This window comes from Pleurodeles waltl, chromosome 1_1 (genome assembly GCF_031143425.1).
Source record: "Pleurodeles waltl isolate 20211129_DDA chromosome 1_1, aPleWal1.hap1.20221129, whole genome shotgun sequence".
NCBI classification, from domain to species: Eukaryota; Metazoa; Chordata; class Amphibia; order Caudata; family Salamandridae; genus Pleurodeles; species Pleurodeles waltl.
Window position 1 is genome coordinate 383146668 of NC_090436.1, and position 26978 is coordinate 383173645.

Here is a 26978-nt window from a genome sequence, read left to right on the forward strand (position 1 = left end):
AAGAGGCAGGGGTGCACTGTAGGAATGCAGAAAGATAATAAATAACGTGGAAATGATATACCACGTGAAACTGTACACACAGACTTTTGGAATAGCCCATAGTACTTGGAGGTTTGTAGTCAAATATTAGGAAAATCGTCCTGAACTATACAATATTTTGTCAGTTGTTTCAAATATGCATTAAGGAGGGTGATGCCCCACCACATGTGGTGAAGGTAATGCCTGACTGGCACATCATGAAAGCAGTGGTACATTTCAATAGAGCCCCTTTAGAATAACTCTGGATTGTCAACCAAATGATATGAAAATTCTGGTGCAAAATGCATCATTACACTGATTCACCTTTCCAAAAGTGATTACAAGTAGTGTAATTTCTATTGTCAGTTGCAAGAGTTTTTGCCTTTCTAAATCAGCACTTGAATTGTTTTCAGAGCATGTGCTCTGATGTTTCATTTAGGGTCACATGCCTCTTACATTGGTTGAAGAAGTTAAGTATTTAAATGTATACAGCCAAAATGTTTCTTAACTTAGGTGAAGGCCTTCATTTGCCCCCAGCATGGATTCATAGAAGGATTCCTGACAGGCAAAATAGGTTTTACTACTGTGGATTTCTATACCTCGAGCACGGAGAAGCCTGCAGTTGCAAACTCCATGGAAAGGGTGTGGAATGGCCAGATGAAGGTGTGGTCTGCCTTGTAACTTTGTAAACATCTACAAACTTGTGAATTTGTTGGCAATCATAAAGTCCAATCCAACCATTCCAATCCTACAAATGATTGCAAGTTTATTCCACAAAGGGTTGGACAACCATCTTTCCAGTGTGGGGAGTGGGAACAGGTCATCTCCAGACTATCAATGATTTCAAGTCAATTTGCTATCAGAGCATGACTGTTTTTTGCCACTTTTGGAGGTATCAGAGCTACATCATAACTTGAGGGTTTCCTGTGATCCACTATGCCTTTGAGTGAATCTCCTAAAACCTGACTGAAATGGGTTCATGATGTATTTGTTTTCTTAGTGACAGTGACGTTAGAGATCTCCAAAGTGGAGGAGTAAAATCCCTGTGTGATCAGGCTAATTTTAGTGCGGAAAACCTGAGAAAAAATCATGACATTGTCTGCCTTAATTTAATGCATATTCACTTAAGTGCATGTTTTTTTCCCAATTAAAAAAAACCTTTTTGTGAATATTTAAGCCTCTTTCAGCCAGTCATTAAAATTGTTTTCTTTGGCTAATAGAACATGCTATTACAAGGTGTTCTTTAAGGTTTAAATGTATGTCTGTTAATTGTTCTTCTTTTGTCAGATTAGCAGAGCACTAGGTTGCTGACCTTCTTATCTTCTTTTGTAGTTTCAAGGAAGATTGCTTGTTGAGTGAGCATAAAAGCAAGGTCACTGTAAAAAGACTAAGGATGAGTGAGCTAAAGGCATACCTGCGACCTTGGTTTTCGAGAATGCCAGTTTGTATTGGCTTTCAATCATTTTCTTTAGACCTTCAACGTTTAGGCCTTGTAAATCCAAGGTCATCTGGCTAAGTGGTTGCACAATAGATTAGACATGCGCTTTCAAAAGGGTGATTTAGGTCACAAGGTGGTTTGACCAGTTAACCTTCAGGAATTTACCAATAATCACAGAGTTTGGTTTCCAAGTCTCAGGTGCTCAAGAATGCCTTCTTTGGGATGTATGACATATTCAACAAAGTATAGCAGGCAATGATTAAGTAGAAAGGAAATTAATTTTGAGATGGCTAAGTCTTTCTTGTAATTCAGGGAGCTAAAATGTCCCAGAAAAGGCATTGACGATTACGCAGACATTGGCATTTGTCTTTAATTCGAGCATTATCACCCAGTGGATGGTAGATAATGTGAAGTTTTAAACACTTTCAAGAGAAGACTTCTACTCTAGGTATTGAAAAAAATAAACCAGGTGGTGTTACTTTTTGAACATTGCAAGGAGGTTTCAAAATTTAAGGCGACTTCACTAGTCAGTTGTCAAAATCTGTCAGTGATTGCCATCCTAAATCCAGGACGCATTCTTAAATATGTATTTGGAAGGTGTTTGAGCACCATTTTCAGTCAGTCACATACTACGTGCAATTGCAGTTCTCTAAAGGCGCAATACCTTTTTTCCATGTGGCATAATAGGGAGGCTCCGATATGAAAAATAAATAGATTTTTAGTTAGTCATGGGTATATGTGACAAATGTGTGAGTTTGTGTGAGGGTTCTAGGGCTTGTAATGCCTGGTATAGATCTGTCAGTGAAATTTATGATGTTGCTTTCTTAAGTACTTTCTGGTCAAAGGGAGTATTTACTGCTGATGTGGGATTAGGTGTTTTAAAAGCTACAACATCAGTCTTGTAGAGTATACCAAGAAGAGAGGTTCTTCATTTGATTTTGGTAGAGGGTGAATTTGGACGTCATGGTATCTGTTTGTGAGAGTTTTGAGGATTTGGTTATGTCACTTGAAGGGTTATTGGTGACCATGGGGACATGCATAGTATTTGTCTTCTCTGGATTATTTGTTGCCAGGACGGTATCCTCACAGAACTTGAGAAAGGATTCTTTGTCTGTTCAAGAGATAATTTGACAATAAGTATTTCTTTTTTCCACTTGGAAGGAGCTGTTAATTTGTTTAAAGCATGGTTGCTGCCTTGCCCTACTATTGGTTTTACAGCAAGATAGATACCATTTCTGTTCAATGATTGTCTAATTGTAATGTTTTGGTGGGTACAATTTGGAGAAATTGTTTCATTTGCACAGGCCAATCTGACTGGGTCATACAGTGGAAAGGGAAAGCTGGGCTTGGCACCTTGAATTATACCATAAGATGCACAGATACTTTGCATAAGATATCTGGGTTACATGGGTTCGGCAAATGGGTGAATCAGTCCAGTTGGGCACCATGCTGGGATGAGGGTCGACATGTAGAAGGGATATCTAGATTTGAATGTTTAGCAACATTTATGCTAAATCAGGGTTCAAACACCTAGAAGTTTTGACAATTTAATTGGATCATGACCTTGTTGTTATTGTGTATGCTTAATGGTAAATCATGAGTGGTACCATTGTGAATAGAGATGCTTGGTTTGCTTTCTTTGGGTGAAGTATGATTTTTTTGCATTTGGAAAGGATGACCGAATTATGTCTTCCCGAGCAAAAGTATTATGAGTGAAGAAAATGTTGTTTTTCCTTTCCCTCTTGGTTGTGCTGAAATATATTTCAGCAATGAGCTTTTTCGGGTTCTAATGCACGATTTTATGCTCTTAAGGCCACGATTTTGAGTGTCCCAGTGAAAGGTGTAATTGTTACCACACCCAATTAAGCCCGACGCCATAAATAGCAGCAATTATAAGTTCTGCCCTAGAAATGGACCATTGCATGCGGAGTTTGGTGCTTTTCACACCAAGACTTGCATGGTTTGTTTTTTACCAGGCACCCCCACCCCAGGTGCATTTTGACAGGTTGTCCCTGACATTTTCCTGAGGAAAATTGCAGCGGTGACTTGTTTGCCAACAGGGGTTATCAAGACTATCGGAAATGACTGAGACACTGAATAATGGGAACTAGTTCTTTTTTGTTTTGTTTTGCATTTTCAGATAGTTTTGAGGAATATTTTTGATCATGTTAATGACGCTTTGTAAATTATTTTGAGAGTCACGAGAAAGTCTGAATTGGCCTCATTTCGCAATTATCGGTTTGGAAGGCAAACTTTCAGTGGTTATATAGGTCAAGATGGAATAGAACATGTACTTAATCAAATATACCAATCTTCAAAAACATGTAAATCGTATAAATCTGGGTGCAACAGCAACATGACTGTAATTAATCAAAATGCAAATAGCTAAACATATAATAATGTGCGCTATAGGCAGCAAACAATTAACCATGGTACAAATTAGCAAAAAGCTCACATAAATCAGGCTGCATCAATGACGTGACTACATTAATAAATGTTAAAAGAGTTAGAAGCCGAAAAAACTTATGGTGCATAAAAGCAAAAGGCGCATATACTATGAGTCACAAGGAGCAGATTTATATTTCAGACACAAGCTACAAAAGAAGAAGAATATGACAGGAATAAAACACAAAGTAAATGATTTGCACCTGAACGCATTACAATGGCAGAAAAAAAGTGATGGTGTCCACCTTTGCCAGTTGTTATTTTGCCAGTCAAGTTTCAAAGGACAAGAGCTGAAGCCGGTGGGTAGGGGTGTGGCCCAAAGCCCCTATCATGGCCAAACAGGCATTCCTGTTTGAAAGACATACTATGAAATAACTCCCTGACAAGGACACTGAGTGATCGCTCAGCAGACAGGGTATGTAGGATCTCGCGAGATGAAGGAAGGGGTTTGTCCTCTTTTGCAAGACATTGTGTGTAGCAAGGGGCTGTAACCACAATAAGTATGACTTCTGAGGAGACAACAGGTTAATCCAAGTCACATCTATTCTCATCTTGAGATCACCGCCAGATAGGTGGTGGGTGGGGGAGGATCACAGCACCCTGGGGGAGCAGGAGAGATATTGCCCCAAGTAATATCCCGTGGCTGTGATTAATTCAAGCATTCCATCCATAACTTTTTTGTGTTCTTCATTGTGGTGCGATGGAACAGATAGGCCAGAAAGGGTCGGCTTTAGAGCTGGTTGAGCCAGGTGTGACAATCTTTTTTGAAACCCCCCCAATTGTATTTTTCTCTCACTTCCACCATCCAATAGTGCCTCTCATCTTCCATAGCTTGTCTCTCACATGCATTTCATTTGTTTTATAGCAGTAATCATACCAATGAAGGGTGTCAAGGTACCCTACATCACCCTACATCACACACATATTATAGAGATACAATTACTCATATGTGTGTAAATCAGTCTATCAGAAATGTTACTTAAGACAATGAGGATTATAGGGTGTAGGAATCATGTCATGCATACTAACAGAGAGTATATTTTATGATTGTTTGGTCTGGAGAAACACAAACTGGATTTAAAACATACCACAATGTTTGAGATTGGCTTTACTAATAAGAATGTATTTCTACCCAAACAATCTCTTTTTAGCAACACTGGAGTAACAAAAGTCTGGGGGAAAAAATTAAGTTCTACCTATACCAAGCAGCTTGCATGCAGCTCTTTGTGAGTTAATAGGTCACTGTTCTATGTTAGAGTTCTAACTTATGAACTGCAAGTAACAAAAGGATATCTGTGACAAAGCAGTAACCCAATGACGTAATCCACATAAAATGCAGTTCTGTGATCTGCATGGTACATGTTCTTTGCAGCAGGCAATTTATCCCTCTGCGCTACTTTATGATGAGTCACAACTACCACTAAACAAAACTCTGATCTCTCTCAGCAGGAACATTAATCACCATATGTAGGAAGTTGGCTCTGTATGCACTATTTCAAAGTAAGGAATAGTATGCACAGAGTCCAAGGGTTCCCCTTAGAGGTAAGATAGTGGCAAAAAGAGATAATACTAATGCTCTATTTTGTGGTAGTGTGGTCGAGCAGTAGGCTTATCAAAGGAGTAGTGTTAAGCATTTGTTGTACATACACACAGGCAATAAATGAGGAACACACACTCAAAGACAATTCCAGGCCAATAGGTTTTTGTATATAAAAATATCTTTTCTTAGTTTATTTTAAGAACCACAGGTTCAAATTCTACATGTAATATCTCATTTGAAAGGTATTGCAGGTAAGTACTTTAAGAACTTTGAATAATCACAATAGCATATATACTTTTTACATAAAACACATATAGCTATTTCAAAAGTGGACACAGTGCAATTTTCACAGTTCCTAGGGGAGGTAAGTTATTGTTAGTTCTTGCAGGTAAGTAAACCACCTACGGGGTTCAAATTGGGGTCCAAGGTAGCCCACCGTTGGGGGTTCAGAGCAACCCCAAAGTTACCACACCAGCAGCTCAGGGCCGGTCAGGTGCAGAGTTCAAAGTGGTGCCCAAAACACATAGGCTTCAATGGAGAAGGGGGTGCCCCGGTTCCAGTCTGCCAGCAGGTAAGTACCCGCGTCTTCGGAGGGCAGACCAGGGGGGTTTTGTAGGGCACCGGGGGGGGACACAAGTCAGCACAAAAAGTACACCCTCAGCAGCACAGGGGCGGCCGGGTGCAGTGTGCAAACACACGTCGGGTTTTCAATAGGTTTCAATGAGAGACCAAGGGGTCTCTTCAGCGATGCAGGCAGGCAAGGGGGGGGCTCCTCGGGGTAGCCACCACCTGGGCAAGGGAGAGGGCCTCCTGGGGGTCACTCCTGCACTGGAGTTCCGATCCTTCAGGTCCTGGGGGCTGCGGGTGCAGGGTCTTTTCCAGGCGTCGGGATTTTAGAGTCAGGCAGTCGCGGTCAGGGGGAGCCTCGGGATTCCCTCTGCAGGCGTCGCTGTGGGGGCTCAGGGGGGACAACTTTGGTTACTCACAGTCTCGGAGTCACTGGGGGATCCTCCCTGTAGCGTTGTTTCTCCACCAGTCGAGTCGGGGTCGCCGGGTGCAGTGTTGCAAGTCTCACGCTTCTTGGGGGGATTGCAGGGGTCTTTAAATCTGCTCCTCTGGAAACAAAGTTGCAGTCTTTGTTGAACAGGGCCGCTGTTCTCTGGAGTTTCTTGGTCTTTTGGAAGCAGGGCAGTCCTCTGAGGATTCAGAGGTCGCTGGTCCTGGGGAAAGCGTCGCTGGAGCAGTTTTCTTCCGAAGGAGGGAGACAGGCCGGTAGGGCTGGGGCCAAAGCAGTTGGTGTCTCCGTCTTCTCTGCAGGGGTTTTTCAGCTCAGCAGTCCTCTTCTTCGTAAGTTGCAGGAATCTGATTTCCTAGGTTCTGGGGAGCCCCTAAATACTGAATTTAGGGGTGTGTTTAGGTCTGGGAGGGCAGTAGCAAATGGCTACTGTCCTTGAGGGGAGGGGGGCACATCCCTATTCCTATTGGGGGAATCCTCTTTCTACAAGATGGAGGATTTCTAAAAGTCAGAGTCACCTCAGCTCAGGACACCTTAGGGGCTGTCCTGACTGGCCAGTGACTCCTCCTTGTTTTTCTCATTATCTCTCCTGGACTTGCCGCCAAAAGTGGGGGCTGTGTCCAGGGGGCGGGCATCTCCACTAGCTGGAGTGCCCTGGGGCATTGTAACACGAAGCCTGAGCCTTTGAGGCTCACTGCTAGGTGTTACAGTTCCTGCAGGGGGAGGTGTGAAGCACCTTCACCCAGAGCAGGCTTTGTTTCTGTCCTCAGAGAGCACAAAGGCTCTCACCGCATGGGGTCAGAAACTCGTCTCTCAGCAGCAGGCTAGCACAGACCAGTCAGTCCTGCACTGAACAATTGGGTAAAATACAGGGGGCATCTCTAAGATGCCCTCTGTGTGCATTTTTTAATAAATCCAACACTGGCATCAGTGTGGGTTTATTATTCTGAGAAGTTTGATACCAAACTTCCCAGTATTCAGTGTAGCCATTATGGAGCTGTGGAGTTCGTTTTTGACAGACTCCCAGCCCATATGCTCTTATGGCTACCCTGCACTTACAATGTCTAAGGTTTTGCTTAGACACTGTAGGGGCATAGTGCTCATGCACCTATGCCCTCACCTGTGGTATAGCGCACCCTGCCTTAGGGCTGTAAGGCCTGTTAGAGGGGTGACTTACCTATGCCATAGGCAGTGTGAGGTTGGCATGGCACCCTGAGGGGAGTGCCATGTCGACTTAATAATTTTCTCCCCACCAGCACACACAAGCTGGTAAGCAATGTGTCTGTGCTGAGTGAGGAGTCCCTAGGGTGGCATAAGACATGCTGCAGCCCTTAGAGACCTTCCCTGGCATCAGGGCCCTTGGTACCAGGGGTACCAGTTACAAGGGACTTACCTAGGTGCCAGGGTTGTGCCAATTGTGGAAACAATGGTACATTTTAGGTGAAAGAACACTGGTGCTGGGGCCTGGTTAGCAGGGTCCCAGCACACTTCTCAGTCAAGTCAGCATCAGGCAAAAAGTGGGGGGTAACTGCAACAGGGAGCCATTTCTTTACACTATAGATATCTTGACCCTTTTTATTGTTGCCTGAAACTGTTGGACACACAAGAAACTCTGCAGCAGGTGCTTTTAAACCAATAAGTTATTTTTAAACCCAGCGCCCCCACGAGCTCAGTGCCAGGTGCAGCTTTACTGATCGCAGCCAGCCTTGCACCCAGATGTGGGTCCTGTGCTCACTGTGCAATTGAAACCAAGACACACCCGACTGAGAGACTCCGATGACCCTGCAGGTTGTTCAGGGTTGCAGGAGACACGTCGTATGAGAACTCCCTGCTTTCACCTTACAAGATACTAGAGACATCAGGTGGTGTTACTGTCTCATAATATATCATAGTTCACCTGGACTGCAAAACCAACCAACGCTGAAACATCAGGGGCCATATTTATGACCCGGTTTGCATCACTCTTGCACCACGGAACGTGGTGCAGGAATGACGCAAATATTATGTAAGATTTTTGAAGCCATGCAAAGCCACTGTGCATGGCTTGAATGGCTTCAAAACTCAGGAGTAATACAACACAGTGCAAATCACAAGAGAGGCGTAGGTGTTTGCAACAATTGCCATGTTTTTTTACGCATTTCCAGTTTTCCAAACCTGATAAACCTTGGAATGCTCCAAAACAATACTCCTCCCCAGGAGAGGTGGGATGAGAAAAAATATCCTTATTTCTCCTCGTTTTTTCCACTTTCTGTGTGTGCAGCATTCTGCTGCACACATATAAACAGGAAAAAGCCCCTCAGGATTGTTTTTGTGCAGGAAGGTGCACCTTCCTGCACACAAACAAATCCTGCCTACAACACAGGCACCAGTGCACCAAGGTACAAGGGGGCCGGCGTAGGCGCTAGGCTGCTGAAACAGGACCAGCACAAAGGAAAAACCAGGAGTGCGCAGCATTCCTGCCCTTTCCCTGTGATGTATGGTAGCGCAGCATGGTGACTCGCTGGGCTGCACTGTGCCCAAAAAGACATAAATATGCCCCAAAGTTTATAAAAGGAGTAACTTTATTTTCCACTTGGAGTGCTGTAGAAATTAAGGCCTCGGGACACTATTATTACACAAAATCTGTTCTGACGTAACCTGAGCATGTGCAAGACAGGGATGGACTTGTATTACATGGACTTTTATGCACCCCCCAACATTAGAATTGTCCATGATATGGGACTGTGGTCTCATGTATGCACTGAAGAGTGCTGATCTTTCGAGAATTAACCAGGTAATGTTTGTAGTTTGAGAGGAAAGAAGGAATTCTTCTTTGGTGGATTCAGATTTCCAGACCTGACGTACAGTAAGCCAGCGTCATGTTCTTGCAGTTATTTCAGCAGCACCAAATATTTGACAGTGCTCAAGACCAAGGAGAAGCAAAGTGTATCCCATCGTGACATCCAATTAGGATAGCCATTTTCCTCTAAGGTTTAGAATGATTGTTTAAATCCCTCAGTAGGAGCAAAATTAAAGTTGCTGGGATGATCGTTGGTTTGCATATGTTAAAAGGACTGCTACGGCTACGTGTACTTGCTATGTGACTGTCATTTACAATGCCTTTGAAATGGGCTTATAGATATCCCTCCAATGCATCATCATCATAATGCATGGGGTAGACTTAGAGTTTGCCTGTGGCGAGGGGGGCTTTGATGACAGAGATGACAAGGAGAGATAAGAACATGAGGCCCAAGCTGGGACTCATGGTGTTGCAGGTATGTGCTGGAGGAGCCACCTGGTCAAGGGTTGACATAATCTTCATGACATCGAACTCAGAAACTGCAATTTCAAGCCCAGCTACCTCTTTCCAGTATCAACTCTTTCCTGAATATGTTTTCTAATTAATGTATCTCCAGGGAGCTGGACTATCCGTGGCAGTATTGGGTAATCTATGAAGCACAGATCTAAATATCTCTATTGATCCCTGACTTTTTTCAGGATTTGGTTTCGTATTGAGCCCAACATGGAGCAGTCACTGTAAAATTTGCTGTGGTGTGACCACAGCAAGCAACGTGTCCCACGCTGCCATTTACCACACACAACTGGTTCTGCCGACCGTTGAGTGGAGACAAAAGAAATCTCCTAGTAATCTCATTTCTTCAACAGGTGAAATTCCAACATGTAAACCTTCTGATGGGGGTTTTGAACTAAAGTGCCTACATAAATTGCTACTTGCATTGAAAAGGACATGGTTTACACCTGCAACCGCTTAGGTACATGCGCACTGGGAGCCTTAATTTTTTCTTTGATTTGATTTACTGGAAACCTATGTAGGCCAAGTGGGGGCACACGCACTGCCCACATTATTGAAATAAGAAAAGTACATCAAATATGACAATCCATTTATAAAGGAAAAAGGTGGGGGTGAAGCAAACCATAAAATCCTGAAAAGGAAAGTGGAGAAAAGGAGGTACCAAAGATGAATTTATTATCTAAAATACTGCAGAAAAAAGTTATGTCTCTTCTAGAAAAGTGCAGGAATGGTGCCAATAATAGGAAATTATGGTGTACTTACCACACAGGTAATACCCCCTCCCCTCTCCTCTATACACTGAGCATTGATGCTGCATGGATTCAGTGTCCTGTCTTTGCAGCTTTTGTTAGGCTTGCAACCTTTGACCTGGTCACCGATGTACCCCGGTTTGCAGCTACCACAGCGGAAGGAACCCTAAATGGGACAAAAAGCAAAGCAGTGCCACTGATTGTATTGATATATAAATACCACGGATCATCTCAATTTGAAAAATCAAAAGATGCTATAATATCAGATTGTTTGAAAATTGATAGATAAGCTGGTAAGATCACAGAGGGGCTGCATGAATGTGCTGTTCACTAAGAGTAACATGAAGTATGCCATATCAAAGTTCCACAACAAAACCCAGCATCACACAAAATAGTAGTAGTATTAGTGAATGACGGCACATACCTTAACAGCCATATCTAGTTCTTCGTAAATTATACATAACATAAATTGTAAAATATTTCACTTTAATTATAAAGATAGATGTTTGCTGTCCCTTGAGGCTATAGTATTGATTTCAAAGGTTTAATAGTTTCAGCATGGGGGAACTGTAGTGTGACCCTCTTGGACCCAAGTTGGTTCTTGTTTTTAGCGTCATTTTATATTGTACATCTTACATGTTTTAGCTGCATTGCCTTTGGCTGGGCCATTTTGCCCACTTCTTCTTGCATGATATTATTCTAGGAATATATTATATGAGTTGCTTCTTCAGTTAGACTTTTCTTGATAGATAATCAGTACATTTTGTTCGAAGCTAGGCGCACAGTACACAATATCCTAGTGCTTGCATTGTCCATTCGGAAGACAGCTTCGAACATCTAGACATAGCATTGCATCAGAGCTGTGCTTCTAACACACTGTGGTTTAATTATATAAATGGTACACTGACCTGGAAGGGGCAGAGGGACACTACGGCTGGGACTATCCTGGAATGAATGCGGTGTTCGACATGCAGCTCTGCTGGCACTAATCTTCCAGCTTCCAGGAAGGATTGCCACTCACACTACAGGCTGATTCCTGATGCAGTTTCCAGGTATAGGGCTAAGGCTAATCCCTTACACCGGGCAGAGTCAGAAGGGTACACCCGCTATGATAGTCTTAAGGTTAGGAAGGAACCTCTAGAACTCATTTACCATGGTTGGATTGTTCATATTCTTTACCACATTCAAGATGCTGGCAACCTTGCTTTGTTTCATCTGCCTAGTTATCGCAACTCATTCTATTTATGCAAGACTACGACTGTTTAATTAAATGTATTGAAAACGTATCTTATATCTCTATATTCTTTTGCCTGGGCATGCATGAGTAATGCGACAAAAGGGTGAGATCTATTTCCACAACTTTCTTGGGAGTCAGGGTGTCATGTTTATGGTGCCGTAATTACCCTCCACTCTGGTAAGGCTAGGGCTTTGGGAGAGGCACTGTGAGCTAGCCAGGAATTGGACCAACAGTCTCTGATGGTGTGGAATGGTGCAGTCCCCCATATCCTGAAGTTCTGTCCTCCTAAATATGCAGTCCTATTATCTTAGTAGGAATCGTATAACAAAACAAAGTGTACCCTTACAGCAGTGGACATTAAGGCCCATATTTATACTTTTTTAGCGCCGCATTTGCGTCATTTTTTGGCACAAATGTAGCGCAAACTTACAAAATACAATTGTATTTTGTAAGATTGCACCACTTTTGCGTCAGAAACTGACGCAAATGCGGCGCTAAAAAAGTATAAATATGGGCCTAAGCTAGCTGTCTCCTAATATTTTCGAGGATAAACATGGTATATTGAACAAGAGTACATGCTTTAGTTAGCTGGCTATTCATGGCAAACCTGAGGAAGGACCTTGGCGCAGTCCTGTCCGCTGACATTTTAGAAAGGCTACCACAAGCGGCAGTGGGGTTTGTTTTGTGTGTTAGTACTGGATGGACTTGTGTGTCCAGTAAGTATGTTGTGTGCAAAAGAGACAATGATCATATCACAGCAGCTTAGGTTCAACTGTACCGGACAACAGAGGCAGATCCACTCCTCTGTACGTAGACCTCACCATCAGCAATAGGGGTTCCTTTCAATATCTGAGGTATTGTTACTCAATTATGTTTATCATTTCCATAATACGCCCCTGGTAATAAAGGCTCCCTCTTGTTTACTAGCCAATACCTTTTAATCAAGCATGAACATTTTAGGTGCCCTCTTTGCTGCTGCCGTGCAACAGGCATAAGTGCACTTTTGTTTTTTTTTGTTTTGTTTATGTTCTTTATCTTCATTTACATTATTCCAGCATTAGTTGCAGGATTTCCACTTGCCAGTAAGTATCAACATTTTAATCTTGTTGCTCAAACCAAACTAATCTTAAAAATAACAAGCAAATCAGTTGAAATTGTCTTTTGAAGTTTCTGCCTATAGACTTCAGTAATAAGATGGATTGGTTTATAAATGTCCATTTGTCACATACCTATAAACTCATCCATTGATCCCTCCCTATCTCCCCACAGTATAAATAGTTTATAGACAACCTATTCATTTCATTATTACATATATATCAACTACACCAATACTCATACAATTATTTGATTTTAGACACACCCCACGATTCTGAGCAATTTCTTTTTATCAACTATGAAGGATGAGTATTTCCTTTAGGAAACAGTACTAATAGCACTTCCCATGCTTGTGCAGCTTATAGTCCTGGTTCTTTGGTACTCCTTCACATACTTACCAGCTAAATACTTATTCTCTTATAACATGTGTGAAAATATCAACCCTACGCCTAATTACTCATCAGTATACATCAATCAGGATCTTAAGAGAATCACTCATGTATTATAAAAAAAATTATCTGAACTTGAACTATGTCTTTCATGTGTCCCAATTAATTCCAATGTGAGATTAAGGTCTGCCTCTCATTGTGGTTGGATAAATTTTAAGAGATAAGCTATTGCATGACCCTTTGAATTTTAGTGGACTTATATTTGCAGTCAGTATGTTACAGGGCTCTTCTTGTGGGCTGGAGGAGGATGAGTTACAGGTGCATTGTGGCCGCAGATACCTCTCTGTTAGTGATGCCTAGGAACTGCAAGCTGTGTTATCAGGTCTATTTGAACACAGATTTACAGGCAGCCCGCCTAGGATAGGCATCTTCATTTTTAGGACCATTGTATGAATTGCATACATTGACTCTGATTTTTCAATAGAAGACTTCTTTCAGCTAAGTCATCTCATTAGACCACAGCTGTTGGATGAGGCAGACAATATCACAAGTCTCAAAAGTCATAAAACCAAAAGAGGAGCACAACAGCAAGGTATATTAAAGGCCATCTGTATCATCTGGAAGGCTTCATAGCACACATCACCTAAGTACTTAACAGAGCTGTTCACTAAATCAGAAATAAACCTACCCTCTAAGAATGACACAAAGCTTTCTATACAAATGGGAAAGAAGTCTAGCAGGGAAACAGCTCACCACGGGGTTTACAGAATTGTAAAATGCAGGATTGCCTTCATTCATCATCATCATAACTTTATTTCTGCCATTGGCCATAAAAGTACAAGGACTAAATCCTCCTCCAATACAGTAGCGGTCGAAGTCTCACCTTACGGGTGAGAGGTCGAATACCCAAATCTAAGCAGAGAGGAGCAAGGGGCATACTAACCGCATGCTTGTAAGGAGGTGCAAAAAGTGATTCTCCACCAGCTTCAAGCCATTTACATTACCATTCCCCTTAGCTCTCCCCTTTACAGTGTCCCTCCCAAAGCTTGCAAGTTATTTATTTGTAACATGGGAGTCACCAAGCAAAATCTGGACCCCTGGGCTGCCTTCAAGATGCCACCAGTGGAAAGCTCCAGTCTAAGCTTACACTTCTGAATCTGCGAGAACCAACTAAAGGACTCATTGAAAGTAAACCTTAAATATTCAAAGGTACAAACCCTCTCTAGTTAGACAACATTTAGAGTTGGGTGAGACCAGGTGGTAGGATAGGGATTTAAAACCATATACTTGGTTTTACTTAAGTTAATCTCCAACCCCTTCTTCTTGCAGAAAACCCCAAATTGATCAAGCAATCTTTGAACGCCCACAGGGGACTTTGATAACAGTAAGGTGTAGTCCACAAACAGGAGGGCAGGAACCCGCCTGTCAGCCAGGCTTGGGGCATCATGTTTCCATTGTTGCAGAAATGACACCAGATCATAAATAAATAAGAAGAAAAGAGTGGGGGCTAGCACACACCCCTGCCTCACACCCTGGGATACTGGAGTAGAGTCAGTCAGCTCCCCATGTGCCCACACCTACCTAACCTGGGTGTAATTGTTTGTATGGAGCCTTCTAAAGATGGCAACAAGATAATTGGGCACACCCATATTGTCAAGACTTCCCACAGGGCCTCTCTAGGGAGAAGGTCAAATGCTGACTGAAGGTCGATAAAAATTACATATAACCACCCCCTCCCAATACGACATGTTTCTAATATACTAGCTGAAGCTGGAAGACCTGATCAGTCGTACTAATCCCTGCGCTAAACCCAGCTTTAAGCGGAGTGAGAACATCTGCTTCCCCCATCCAAGTTCTCTCAGTGGTCGTCACCCATTTCAAGGCGGTCCTGGGGAGAATCCAGCGATGCAGACCCCCGAGAACCCCTCCCAGCGCATGACAAAGTGACGGTGGTGCTCAGGTGGGTTCCCCCCGTATAAAGCGGATCCCTCGGCCGCCGCCACCTGTCCAACATCGCTTGGGCCGTGCGTTGCCCGCCATGGCGGTTGTGGTGTGGGCCCCATTCTTTGCCTAGGTCGGCCTGGAGAGAGGTGTGGCGGCTTGACCACACCTGTGGCCGTGGCGGTGGAGTAGGGGACATCTGACCCAGAGGGCAAAGCCTGATCACCTCCCAGGACAGAGCACGCAGCTGGGCCCAGCGCAGAGGCCTGGCTTGATGCTGGGGCTGCTTCCAACCCCAGGATGCAGGGGAGCCTAATACACACCAGGACATTAGCAGGCCCGAGGGGTGACAGCAGGGCCCAGGTTGAAGGTGGGGTCGATGCTATAATCTGTGGAGCACTCTCCCCCCCTTCTGCAGCAGACGAAGAAGGAGAGCATCGCCCCCCCTGGACGTCACCATCAGGGGAGAAGTGAGGAGAACACAGCGGCCTAGAGCCGGGAGACTACAAGGAAGTGGGGGCGCACAGTGGATCTCTGCTTTGACCACGATTGGAGAGGCCTGTCTATTTTGAGAGTCCAGGACATTGCTCTCAGGATGCCATCTCACTAGGGTGGTGCACACAGGACCCTATCTGGGGCGTGGGCCCCCCCTGAAAACAGCGGGCCTGGCGGGCCATACCAGTGAGCGATCCACCTTGTGGACCCCCCTCTACTCAGTGCCCATTAGGATGATAGGAGGGGGCAGAGTGAGACAGCACGACAGCCCGTGAGATACCTCCCCAACATAGAACACGGCCTCCACTGGGGCCCTCACCGCCATAGCAACGGTGTCTGGAGAGGGCCTAGAACCCAGATCAGCATGACTGCAGCCTGTGCTAAAAAGGGATGCACCCTGAGGGAGATGCTCTCCAAACCCACGGAGAACAAACCGGGGAGGAAGTCCTCACCTCTCAAACATGATCGCACCCCAGAGGGCAACGGACAAGAGGAACAGGTTGTTTCTGGAGGCCCTTTCCCCCTTTTTTTAAGGAGGGCCTGCAGGTGGTGAAATGAGATCTCTCACATGATCTACGAGAGGTCCAACGCGGGGTATCGGAGCTAGGTGAAAGGGTCTCCTCCATGGAGGATAGAGAGATGGCGCAAGATGCTCCAGCAAGAGATCATCCACTTAAGAGAGCAACAGATCCACCTCCAGGCACATGCGGAGGATTTGGAAAACAGGTCAAGCAGGAAAAATATCAGGAGCAGAGGGACCCCGACTGGCACAGAGGAATCGAACATACATGTCTATGTCACAGCCCTGTTCCTACAGCTGCTGGAGCCCCCACCTGAGGAAGGCATGAAGCTTGACAGGGTTCATAGAGTGGGTCCCATCCCCCCGCAAGGACAATGCCCCACCAGCGGACATCCTAGCTTGCGTTCATGACTTTCAACTTAAAGAACAGATCTTATGCAAAGCTAGGGATGCGCATCCATTGAAGTTTAGGGGCCACACATTGCTTTTCTACCAGGACCTCTCCTTGATCACCTTGCAAAAATGTAAAGGCTTCCGACCGGTCACTAAATTCCTCAGAGAAAAAGAAATAGCACAGTCGTGGGGCCACCCTTTACGGCTTATCTTTTGGTAGGATGGAACCAGCATCGTTCACTGGAGGCAGCCTGCAAGGCCCTGCAAATGGAGTACCATCACGAGCCGACTCGGTCGACAACAAAGGAGGACCCCGAGATGCCGGGCCAGTGGAGACGGCATGGCCGGAGGACATCACCGGGCATGCTCCGCCAGGATCCAGATACCATGGCTAATGAGAGGAGGGAGGTGCTGGAATCGCTATCGGGGGATGCAAAGGGGTGACGATCCATGGATCACAATGCTTTTCTGGCTATTTGAGGGCCAGATATGGAAGAAATATTGGTGGGGGACGGAGGGGCCAATGGAAGGAGACAGTGGACTCAGGTGGGTTTAGACCTTCAATAATAGGATTGCCCACAGAGACTATTCTTGGTTCGCCCAGAGCTGTTGACTTATGTTGTTCTTTCAGGGTTGGGATTTTTTTGTTTTGAGAGGGGGGCACATTCTCAGTGGCAGGCAAACAGCCAGCAACCTAAGAGGAGCACGTTCATAGTAGGACAGGCGATGGGACTTCCTATCACTCTGCTGGGGCTATACTACTATATCGGAAAGATCTTACTCTACCGATTAACTATATTGACCCTTAACATTAAGGGTCTTAACAGTCTGGTCAAATATAGGACGGTCCTTTCCCACCTAGAGCATTCGAAAGCCGAGATATGCCTTTTAGCTCATAAACAATTGGCAGGCCGGGACCAAGACATAGCGGAATATGCGCTCCTCCGGTTGTGCCATTCCTTCTACGTGCGAGGCAATCGTACGGGCCTGCTGCTGGCTAATCATCTCCGCTCGCCCGAGGATCACATGATTGGAGGTGATGCACACTCTGGCTTTATATGGGGATGACGTTTTAGTGGCTTTAGCTAATCCTAGAGGGACCCTTCCAGCTCTTCTGCCGGAGATAGAGGAGTTTAGGAAGATCTCTGGCTTCTGCATGAATGTTCAGAAATCCCAAGCCCTTAATATATCGGTCCCCCTTGCAGATCAAGGGCATAGACAGAGTATCCCTTATCTAGGGCTCCAGCTTGATTCAACCATCCCGCACACAACCCTTTTTAATTACCGCCTATTGGTTCAGCGATTACGAAGAGACCTGGCCCAATGGCAATCATACCCGATTTCACGGCTGGGCCGTGTTGCTGCCCTTAAAATGACGATCCTCCCATGAATCTTATACCTCTATCAAACCCTACCGGTCAAGCCTCCCCAGGAATGCTTCAATCTTTACAGAAGGACCTTTACCACTTTATTTGGGCGGGGAGGCGGCCTCGCCTGAGCCGCACCCTATGCTATCAATCACCAGCGCAAGGGGGATCTAGGGGTACCCAACCTACTGCACTATTTTCAAGCTGCCCAACTCCGCTATTTAGTAGAGTGGTCGAAAGACGATTCAGAAAAGAGGTGGCTGTTTATGGATAGGGCACTCACAGACACATCCCTGTGGAAGATCCCATTCTTATCCCGTCCACAACGTCCCGCTTTATATTCTTCTCCAATCACACACTCCCTTATGAGAATGTGGGACTGGATGGCAACATAGAAACACTTTACTACATTTCCTTCACCCGTGACACCAACTGTTGGCACTTCGTACTTTACCCCCGGTATTGATACCTTGGCGTATAGCAAGTGGTTGGAACGGGAGTATCACTCTGTTGGCCATCTATTTGACATTGAGGACATGATACCTTTTGACACTCTGAAATCTGAATTTCCAGATGCAATACTTGCAAATTCGTCATTGGGTCGTGCATCCGGGGGTACGAGACCAGGAACAGAGACCCCTCACAGAATTTGAACAATGGCTAATGAAGAAGGCCTCAGATAAAAAATGAATCACTGATCTCTATAATTTCTTACAAAAGGCCCCTGATACACAGAAATATCCAGGACAAAGATGATGGGAAGCCAAAATCGGTAGACCTCTCACGGATAGGGAATGGGAGGACTTATACTACACGGCACGTCACACAGCTAAAAATATGGCAAGCGTGGAATCTGCAACTAAAGTAGTCACCTACTGGTATTTTACACCAGCACACATTCACAAAGGGGACCCTTCACGCGGCCCCAAGTGTTGGAGGAGCTGTGGCGCCTTAGGTACTCTGACACATCTTCTTTGAAAGTGTCAGAAGCTCACACACTACTAGTGCTGCAGGATCTAGGCTCACATTTGGATACCCAGCTCCCCCATTTCCCTGCATATATATTGTTGGGCCTCTTTAATGTCCTTACTTACCCTCCGAAGTCCCACAGGGGGCGTCTAATAGTGTTGGCATTGGGTGCGGTCACTCAAAACATACTTACTCATTGGGGCACTGATATTCTTCCCACGCACCTGGGATGGATACACCGCCTGTGGCACATCTTAGGCATGGAAAAGATAACTTTGACATTGATGAGTGGACTCTTTCAGAGAGTTATGGTGCCCATTTCTGACTCTCCTTTTTATGGAGTTTAGGGAATTGACATGCCCCAGATATCTCCGACTCCTGAGGCTTCTTGGTGCACTAGCTGTGATACAGTGAACAGGGCTCTGTAGGGGTTTCAGCCCTAGTGTTGTCCCTCATTGTTGCTGTATTAATGGGTAAATGTGCTCCTGGGGGGGAGGGAGGAAGGGGGTTGTTTTGTTTGTCCTTCATCCTGTTCTATGTTCTTACTGTTAACACAGCTACATAACTATTATCACTACGCAGCCCCTCGGGGGGGGGGGGGGAGGGGGGATCATACACTGCGATCGCTGCATATTGTTATATACCAATAAAAATTATTTGAACCTAAAAACGTTCAAAGCAATGTGAAAAAACACTTGATTAACAGTACCTCTCCTGATGCCTAATGAACTCCGAATCATATTATGCCCTCTCTTTCATTCTGTCCAGGCCCCTCCCCACGAATTTGTCCTTTTCTCCCGCTCCCTTCTTACCTTTTCTCCCTCCCCTGCATCTTGAAACTACATTGTTTTGGCATAAGTTACGCATAGTAAGTAAATAAATTAAATGGTGTCTGGGTCGGTTTGGTAAGCCTAAGCAAAAAAAAATCCAGATCTACGAATAAAAATAAAAAGGGGAAAACGTGCACAGCAGACCGATTTTTTTACAATCGTTACCAATTAAGGTAAATGTTCTGATTGAACCATATCATAAAAAAGTATAGTAGCAGAAACTTTGTGGGACAGTCCATTCCTACCGTCATCAGAACTGATCCTACCCTTAGAAAGAAGCACCAATTGGGCCTTCGCACATTGATCAGCATTCGGTTGCTGGTATCCCAGTATGAAAAACCAAAACTCATCCTTCCAACGGGCCCAGTAGTTTCCGTTACCGAGGCCACTGGAATTTACAGGCCACTGGCAATCGTGGCCCTAGTGCGATAAAATGTCAGCAAGCTCGGCTTCACTTTTTGCATTTGTGACATTATAGTGGTGTCATAATTTCATTTGTGAGCAAATCCATCTGCAAGTGTTCATTTAGGTTTGGTTGAATGTCAAACGTGAATTTACTTTCGGAATTCAAGTTCATTATGGTGAATAAATAGATTTATGAACTCAGTCACGTAGTTCCTCCTTTGTCAGTCTGGGAATTGGAATAAATATATTTCAAGCGGTACCTCTTTTACTAGTTATCGAACTATGATGGATATACGTTCACGGTACGAGAAATGCCATAGGATTTAATCCAATTGTAATACAGCTGATCGGACAGCTACCCTGTATGTGACAGACTATTCTGTCTGTCAAACTCTAAATAAGAGCTAAAGTTTCTCCTGTATTTCAGCAGACAATAAATTCCTTCTGTCTCTCACTAAGAGAGTTATTTCAAGTTTGGTGGATGCAGGATTCCCGCCAAAAATGTGCAGATGTCCAGCTCTCCCTACTTAGAGGGTTTAGCCAGATATAGAGGACAACCGCCACACCATAAATCAGCCTCTGAATTATTTTCATTCATCATTTTTGACATTCCAAACGTCCCCAAATAAAAGCCTTCAGCCAAACCCACACCTTATGGTATTCACAATGTTTGTTGTATTTATTTTGCAGTTCTTTAATCATTATTTCAGGCTTACAAACCATCTGGGTCAGGCCCACTCTCAGTAAATAACTAAAGCAGAATTATATATAGAGATCTCAAACAATGCTTCTTTTCAATAATCATATTGTTAACAAAGAATGCAGCAGTTCTATTTGTGTCCTGCACGTTTATTCTGTTCTTAAGACAAGCACCAGAAGTCTGCACTTACCATGGTGTTTATGCATTGAGAATTTGGATCACAGCCACCGTTTGTACCATTTTCACATTCATTGATATCTGTGCAGACCTAGTAAGAGGACCAGATGGAAAAAAGGTTTTAGAGCAGAAAGAAACAGAAGAGTCCATTGTTTTACGAAAGGAAGGTGGTGCCCTTCCCCACTGTTTGCTTGTGTGGTGCAGTCCGGGATGCAGACTGTGGGTGCACAAAACAGAGTGTGATGAATGTGATGGGTGGTTGCGGCATCATTTAACCAACCTGAGCCTGATTACAAGTACCCAGAGACCAGATGCAATAACAATCACACGTGATTAAATCCAACACCAAGATGTTCCTAGTTTATCAAGTCTGATAAGTTTAATCTATTTCAAGTTCAGCCTGCAAAAATGGGGCACAAAATGCGGATTTCTATGCAAACCAAATAAAATCCACACGTCCCCGTAATTACTGGACATTTTCTCCCCTTAAATTCTTGCAGGTTTGACCTGCCAACATTTAACAAGGACTGCAGACTTTATCTCACCTGGTAATAGAAAGTGTGATCAACAATTCATTATTTATGTTTGCGATCCCTACTCAGTCACTTTATCTGAGCATTTGTAATCAGGCCCTCAGTCTGCTGCTATAAGGGCAGCTGCAGGTGCTCCATCTCTAAGGTGTAACTATTGGAAATTCAGTTTATACCCTTGTGGCACCAGTTAGTATTGTGACCCCCAGTGTAGAACTACTGCTCCACTTTGTTTCTGAAAGTTTTTTAATTTTGGACTTACATTAAGCATGACAACATGCAACATGTAACGTGAATAGATTTCTTCATCGCGAGCACTATGGAACGGAGACCCTGCAGTACACTGTGGTGGTGTGCCAGGCTTTAGATCGAATGATCAAATAAGGAATGGGGTGAGTGTGGGAGGCAACCTCACAACCAATGAAAGTAGTGCCTGGGATTGTAGCTTGCTCACTTTAGGAGGAGTGGGCCTAGGCTGCTTGCTGATTGGATGGGTACACCTAACAATACCTCACCTGCTTTTTGGTCCTCGCATAGGTTATCCCGATAGCCTGTGTAGCTGCTCCTGTGTATCCTGGCGGGCAGGCTTCACATTTAAAACCTGGGGACGTGTTTAGGCAACGAACTCCAGGAAAGCAGGGATGATACTGGCACTTCAAACAAACAGAAACACATGATATTACACTGATGACGTTCTGACAGGGAACTGGATCACGAAGAGGTCCAGTGAGCAAGTCTATTGCTGATTGAAGAGAATGTGCTTTGTAATAATTGGAGCATCCGCATTTAGTGCAGATGTCACTTCTATCAACTATTGTATCATACATTGGTAATATTAGACAACTAGGTTAATTGTTCAAAAACAAATCTGGGCCATTTTCAAGCACTGGATGTGACATACGTAAGGATAGAGAAAAAGTAGTGTAGTTTCTTCTGCTCGACTCTGCCTTTGATCGACTTCCGATAACAAATACATTTTTTCATGAACAAGTTTCTGAAATGATAATGTATCCTTTGGAGATCAAGCCAGGTTACTGTACTTGTGTCAGTAATTGTAGGAAAGTACCCTTTTTTTGGCATGGTTACCCCCACTTTTTGCCTGATGTCAGTATGTTTTTGACTGTGTTCACCGGGATCCTGCTAACCAGGACCCCAGTGACAGTGCTCTCTCCCTCTAAACTTGACCAGCTCAAGCAAAGGAAGGCAGAACAAAGGATTTCCTTTGGGAGAGGGAGGCAACACCCTCTCCCTTGGAAATAGGTGTTACATGGCTTGGGAGGGGTAATCTCCCCAAGCCACTGGTATGCTTTGAAGGGCACATTTGGTGCTCTTCTTGCATAAACCAGTCTGCACTGGTTCAGGGACCTCCAGTCCCTGCTCTGGTGCGAAACTGGACAATCGAAAGGGGAGTAACCACTCCCCTGACCATCACCACTCCAGGGGTGGTGCCCAGAGCTCCTCCTGGTGGCCTCTTGATTCTGCCATCTTCAATCCAAGGTGGGCAGAGGCCTCTGGGAGCATCTGAGTGCCCAGGTCAAGCAGGTGACGTCACAGCCCCCTCCTGATAGGTGGTTATGCTGCTAGGTGACCAATCTTCCGTCGAGGGCTTTTTAGAGTCTCCCTCTTGGGTGGGTCCTCAGATTTGACGTGCAAGACTCCAGCAGTACTCCTCTGCAATGTTTACTTCAACTTCTGGCCACTGGAACCGCAACATTATTTCTCCGGCTCCCTCAAGTAACTGCCAACATTTCCATGGCTATGCATCCTCTGAGGGTGGCAAGCCTTCAGTTTGCACCAAAAAGCCAGGAGGATTCCTCCTTGGAGTGAAGGAGTCACTCCCCTACATTGGCAGACACCAACTGCAACAACGACCGGCTGCGTGGATCTCCTCTCCTCCAGAGCTACGTGAATCCTGCATCACAGGCAGTGGTCTGGAGTGGCCTCCTTGGTCCTCTCTGCCAGCTTTCTAGCTTTGGAGATGGTAAGTCCTTGCCTCTCCAGCAGGACAGTACCACCATACACCACGTCTCTTGCAGCTACCAAGGCTTGTTGGCATCTCCTCCAAGGGATCTTTAGGCTCTGTGTAGCCCCAACCCCCGGCACTCTTCCCTGTGGCGCACAGCCCTCTGTGTGCCCCTCCTGTGATGTGGGACTCCTTTCTAGGTAGGCTGCATGGGCCTCTCTGCGACTCCTGTGCTGGCTGATGTGGGTCGCCTGTGGGGGTTGCCTCCTCTTCTTTTGACTCTCCTGGATGCTGCAGGTCACCTGGGACCCCCTTCCATGGGTTGAGTCCCCCTGAACCTTGCTGGTCCCTGGCAGCTCCACTTTTCTTCATTCGCAACATTTGCCTTTGCCAAGGCTTGTTGGTGGTTTTCCACACCACGGACTGACTGCAAATCTTCATCCATTGTAGGACGTCAACTGCATCACTCAGGAACACCTCAGCTGCTCCAGGGCTCCATTGCTGACCTTCTTCGTCTCACCATCGACCAGATCCTGCATCCACAGACAGGTTGGTAGTGGCTCCTGCCACCACCGGACACTCCAACGTGAACTGGAATTGGTCCCCGTCTTTTCAATGTCTTTCTCTTCCAGGATCCACCTTTGGTTTCTTGCAGTCTTGTCTGGGTCTTGCAATATCCTTCTCTGAAGTCCTTTTGGTGGGTTTGGGGAGTACTAGGTACTTACCTCTCTTCTCCTGGTCGCTGGGGGGTACTCTGGTACTTACCTTGTGGGCTTCCTAGTTCCTCCAGCTCCCCTCTACTGATTCCACTTCCTTGGGTGGTGGCCTGACTTTCGCATTCCACTTTCTTAGTATATGGTTTGTTCCCCCCAAGGCCTTCAGTGCTTACTATTGCTTTCACTGTTTTCTATTGCATTCAATGCTAATTCCTGACTGCTACTGTACTTATAATAGTGTCTTTTACTTACCTACAGTGGGGTTTTGCTTATATAGTATTTTAGTATTTGTGTCCCTAAAATAAAGTACCTTTATTTTTGTAACACTGTGTGGTTCTTTCGTGTGTATAAGTGCTGTGTGATTATATGTGGTATTGCACGAGCTTTGCATGTCTGCTAGATAAGTCTTGGCTGCTCATCCACAGCTACCTCTAGAGAGCCTGGCTTCCTAGACACTGACTACACCTCACTAATAGAGGATACCTGGACCTGGTATAAGGTGACAATACCTTAGGTACTCATCAGACACCATTCCAGCTTCCTACAGTCATTTTCTTTAAAGCCATCAACAGTGTCAAAAAATTGGTCATGGAAAAATGGGAACTTTAAATGAGCTAATGAAAAGTATCACGTGCTGTGTTCCACATTCCGCCTTGTTCCTGAGTTGTCAGTGTTCAGGTGCAGAATGTATGGATTTGAAGGGTGTTCAGGAGGTCAGGTAAGGAGTGGGCAGAGAGGGGCGTGGAGGTCTTTGTGCTGGTGGTTGCCCAGGGCTGATTAAACGTGCACTTACTATACCCACCAGTTGGTGTTTATTTATACACCACAGGTGGAAAAAAGGATGGGATATGAACCCACGCATGCATAGCACAATGGATGGTGTCGCATGTTTTAGTTGCTATAAATTATTTTCAGAAATGGCTGCGGGTAACCTTTGTTGAGTGTGCGAATGCTGAAAGTGTGCTCACATTTTTGGATGAATTATTTCAAAGGGAAGGTCTACTTAGGAAAGTGATTACGGATAATGGTGTTCGATTTAAGACATTGGAAGTTGAATTATTTTTAAAGCGCAGTGGTATGGAGCACAAATGAATGTCAGTCTATCATCCTGAAGGTAATGAAGAAGTTGAAAGATTTAATTGTGCTATTAAAGGTTTTCTACAGATGGCTTCTAGTAGAAAAAAATTGATGTTGGAGGTGTAGAAAATGGTGTGGATGTATAGGATTACACCAGGTGTCATTGGGTACAGTCCCTTCACGGTCATGCGCGGCACAGTTCCTTACACAAAGGATTCTTAGGGGTGGATAATGGAGTCTAAACAAGTGTTGTGATCACCGGAGCTTCTCAAAGAGAATGTCAGGAACATGCAGAAAAACTATAAACATTATAGAGATGGCAAGTCAGGAACGAATATGGTATGTTTCGAAATTGGTGAAATGGTGTTAGTTAAGGAACCTGGTAAAATTAAAAAAGGAGAGAGTGTATTTTCCAAACCTTTGAGAGTAGACGACATGTATGTGAATGCTGCTAAACAGAGTGATGGGTGCGTGGGGCATTTGAGTAGGATGACAAGGTGTAACGGAGTGGCAGGTGAAGGCGAAGGTGATGTGGTGACCAGACGGTTTGATTGGTTGGACGAGGATAGACTTAAGGAAGGTAAAGCCGCAGAAGGAAGGTGCTTTAATGGTCTCAGAGTGTTCTGTTGATATGAATGAAGAAGGTTCAGAGGACGGTGAAAGGTGTGGAAGATGCTGTAGTGAGTAAAGTAAGAGCGATCTGGGTAAAAGTGGTTAAAGGACCGACATATCTTAAGGATTATGGGCCATATGTACGAACACATTTTCCCATGGACATAGAATGGGTAAAACCCTTTGATACATCTGGCCCTATGTTACATGAACAATATTGTTCTTAGTTGTGGGGATATTATGGGGATTTTGTTTTATTTCCTAGTTGTATGTTGTATTTTGGGGTTCGTATTTAATGTACCATGTATATAATGTTAGGCTCAGCATTTTATGTACAGTAAACATAGTAAATATTTATGTTAGTCTTAGTATTTATGTAATATGTATACTTATTGTTGTGAAGGGAACAGGATGTGTTGCGTCCACATTCCTTCGTGTTCCTGGTTGCTCGGGTTGAGGTATGGGATGTTACGCTAGATAGAATGTATGGGTTTGAAGAGGATTTGGGCGGTCAGTCAAGGAGTGGGAAGAGATGAGTCTGGAGGTCTTAGTGCTGGCGGCTGCCCTGGGCTGATTAAAGGTGCACTTACTATACCCACGAGTTGGACTCTCTTTGTACAACACATCAGGGGCACTGGTAGGATGATTTAATAATATTTACTCAAAAAAAGAGCGGAACAACACGGTATTACAAACAATGCAGAACAAATGCCAGCTGATGGCACCAGCCAGTCCGTTCTGTCACAGCGCCTGGAGGCCTGCCTGGAGAAGTAGGTGCATAGAGGTGAACAACGGCTTTCTAGTATTCTACTGAGGATGCCTAAGCAATGAAAATCTTGAAAAGATTCTGATTGATTAGCACCAATGTATCTGTTGGTTTATTTCACTATTGTTTTCTTACAAATATTTCTGCACATATGCACGGGGACCGCTGATCTTCATTTACCTTCCCAAGGACTCATTTGGTTTTGGTTTGTGTTTTGCTCATGGCACACCAGCTGTTTGGGTCTAGTGCTTGGGCTTAACTGTTTAAAAAAATGAAACATTGTGAACTTGTGGTCCTAC

General features: G+C 44.6%; 1 protein-coding gene across 1 annotated transcript in view; it reads right to left on the reverse strand.

The window, feature by feature from the left end:
• Nucleotides 1–26978, reverse strand: part of THBS4 (thrombospondin 4) — a 201847-nt gene that overhangs the window by 103435 nt on the left and 71434 nt on the right. Inside the window, exons 8-10 of the mRNA XM_069223165.1 lie at nt 22061–22198; nt 21029–21106; nt 10511–10663 (exon numbers count right to left, since the gene is read on the reverse strand). Coding sequence (XP_069079266.1) covers nt 10511–10663; nt 21029–21106; nt 22061–22198 — 369 coding nt within the window. The remainder of the gene's footprint in view (nt 1–10510; nt 10664–21028; nt 21107–22060; nt 22199–26978) is intronic.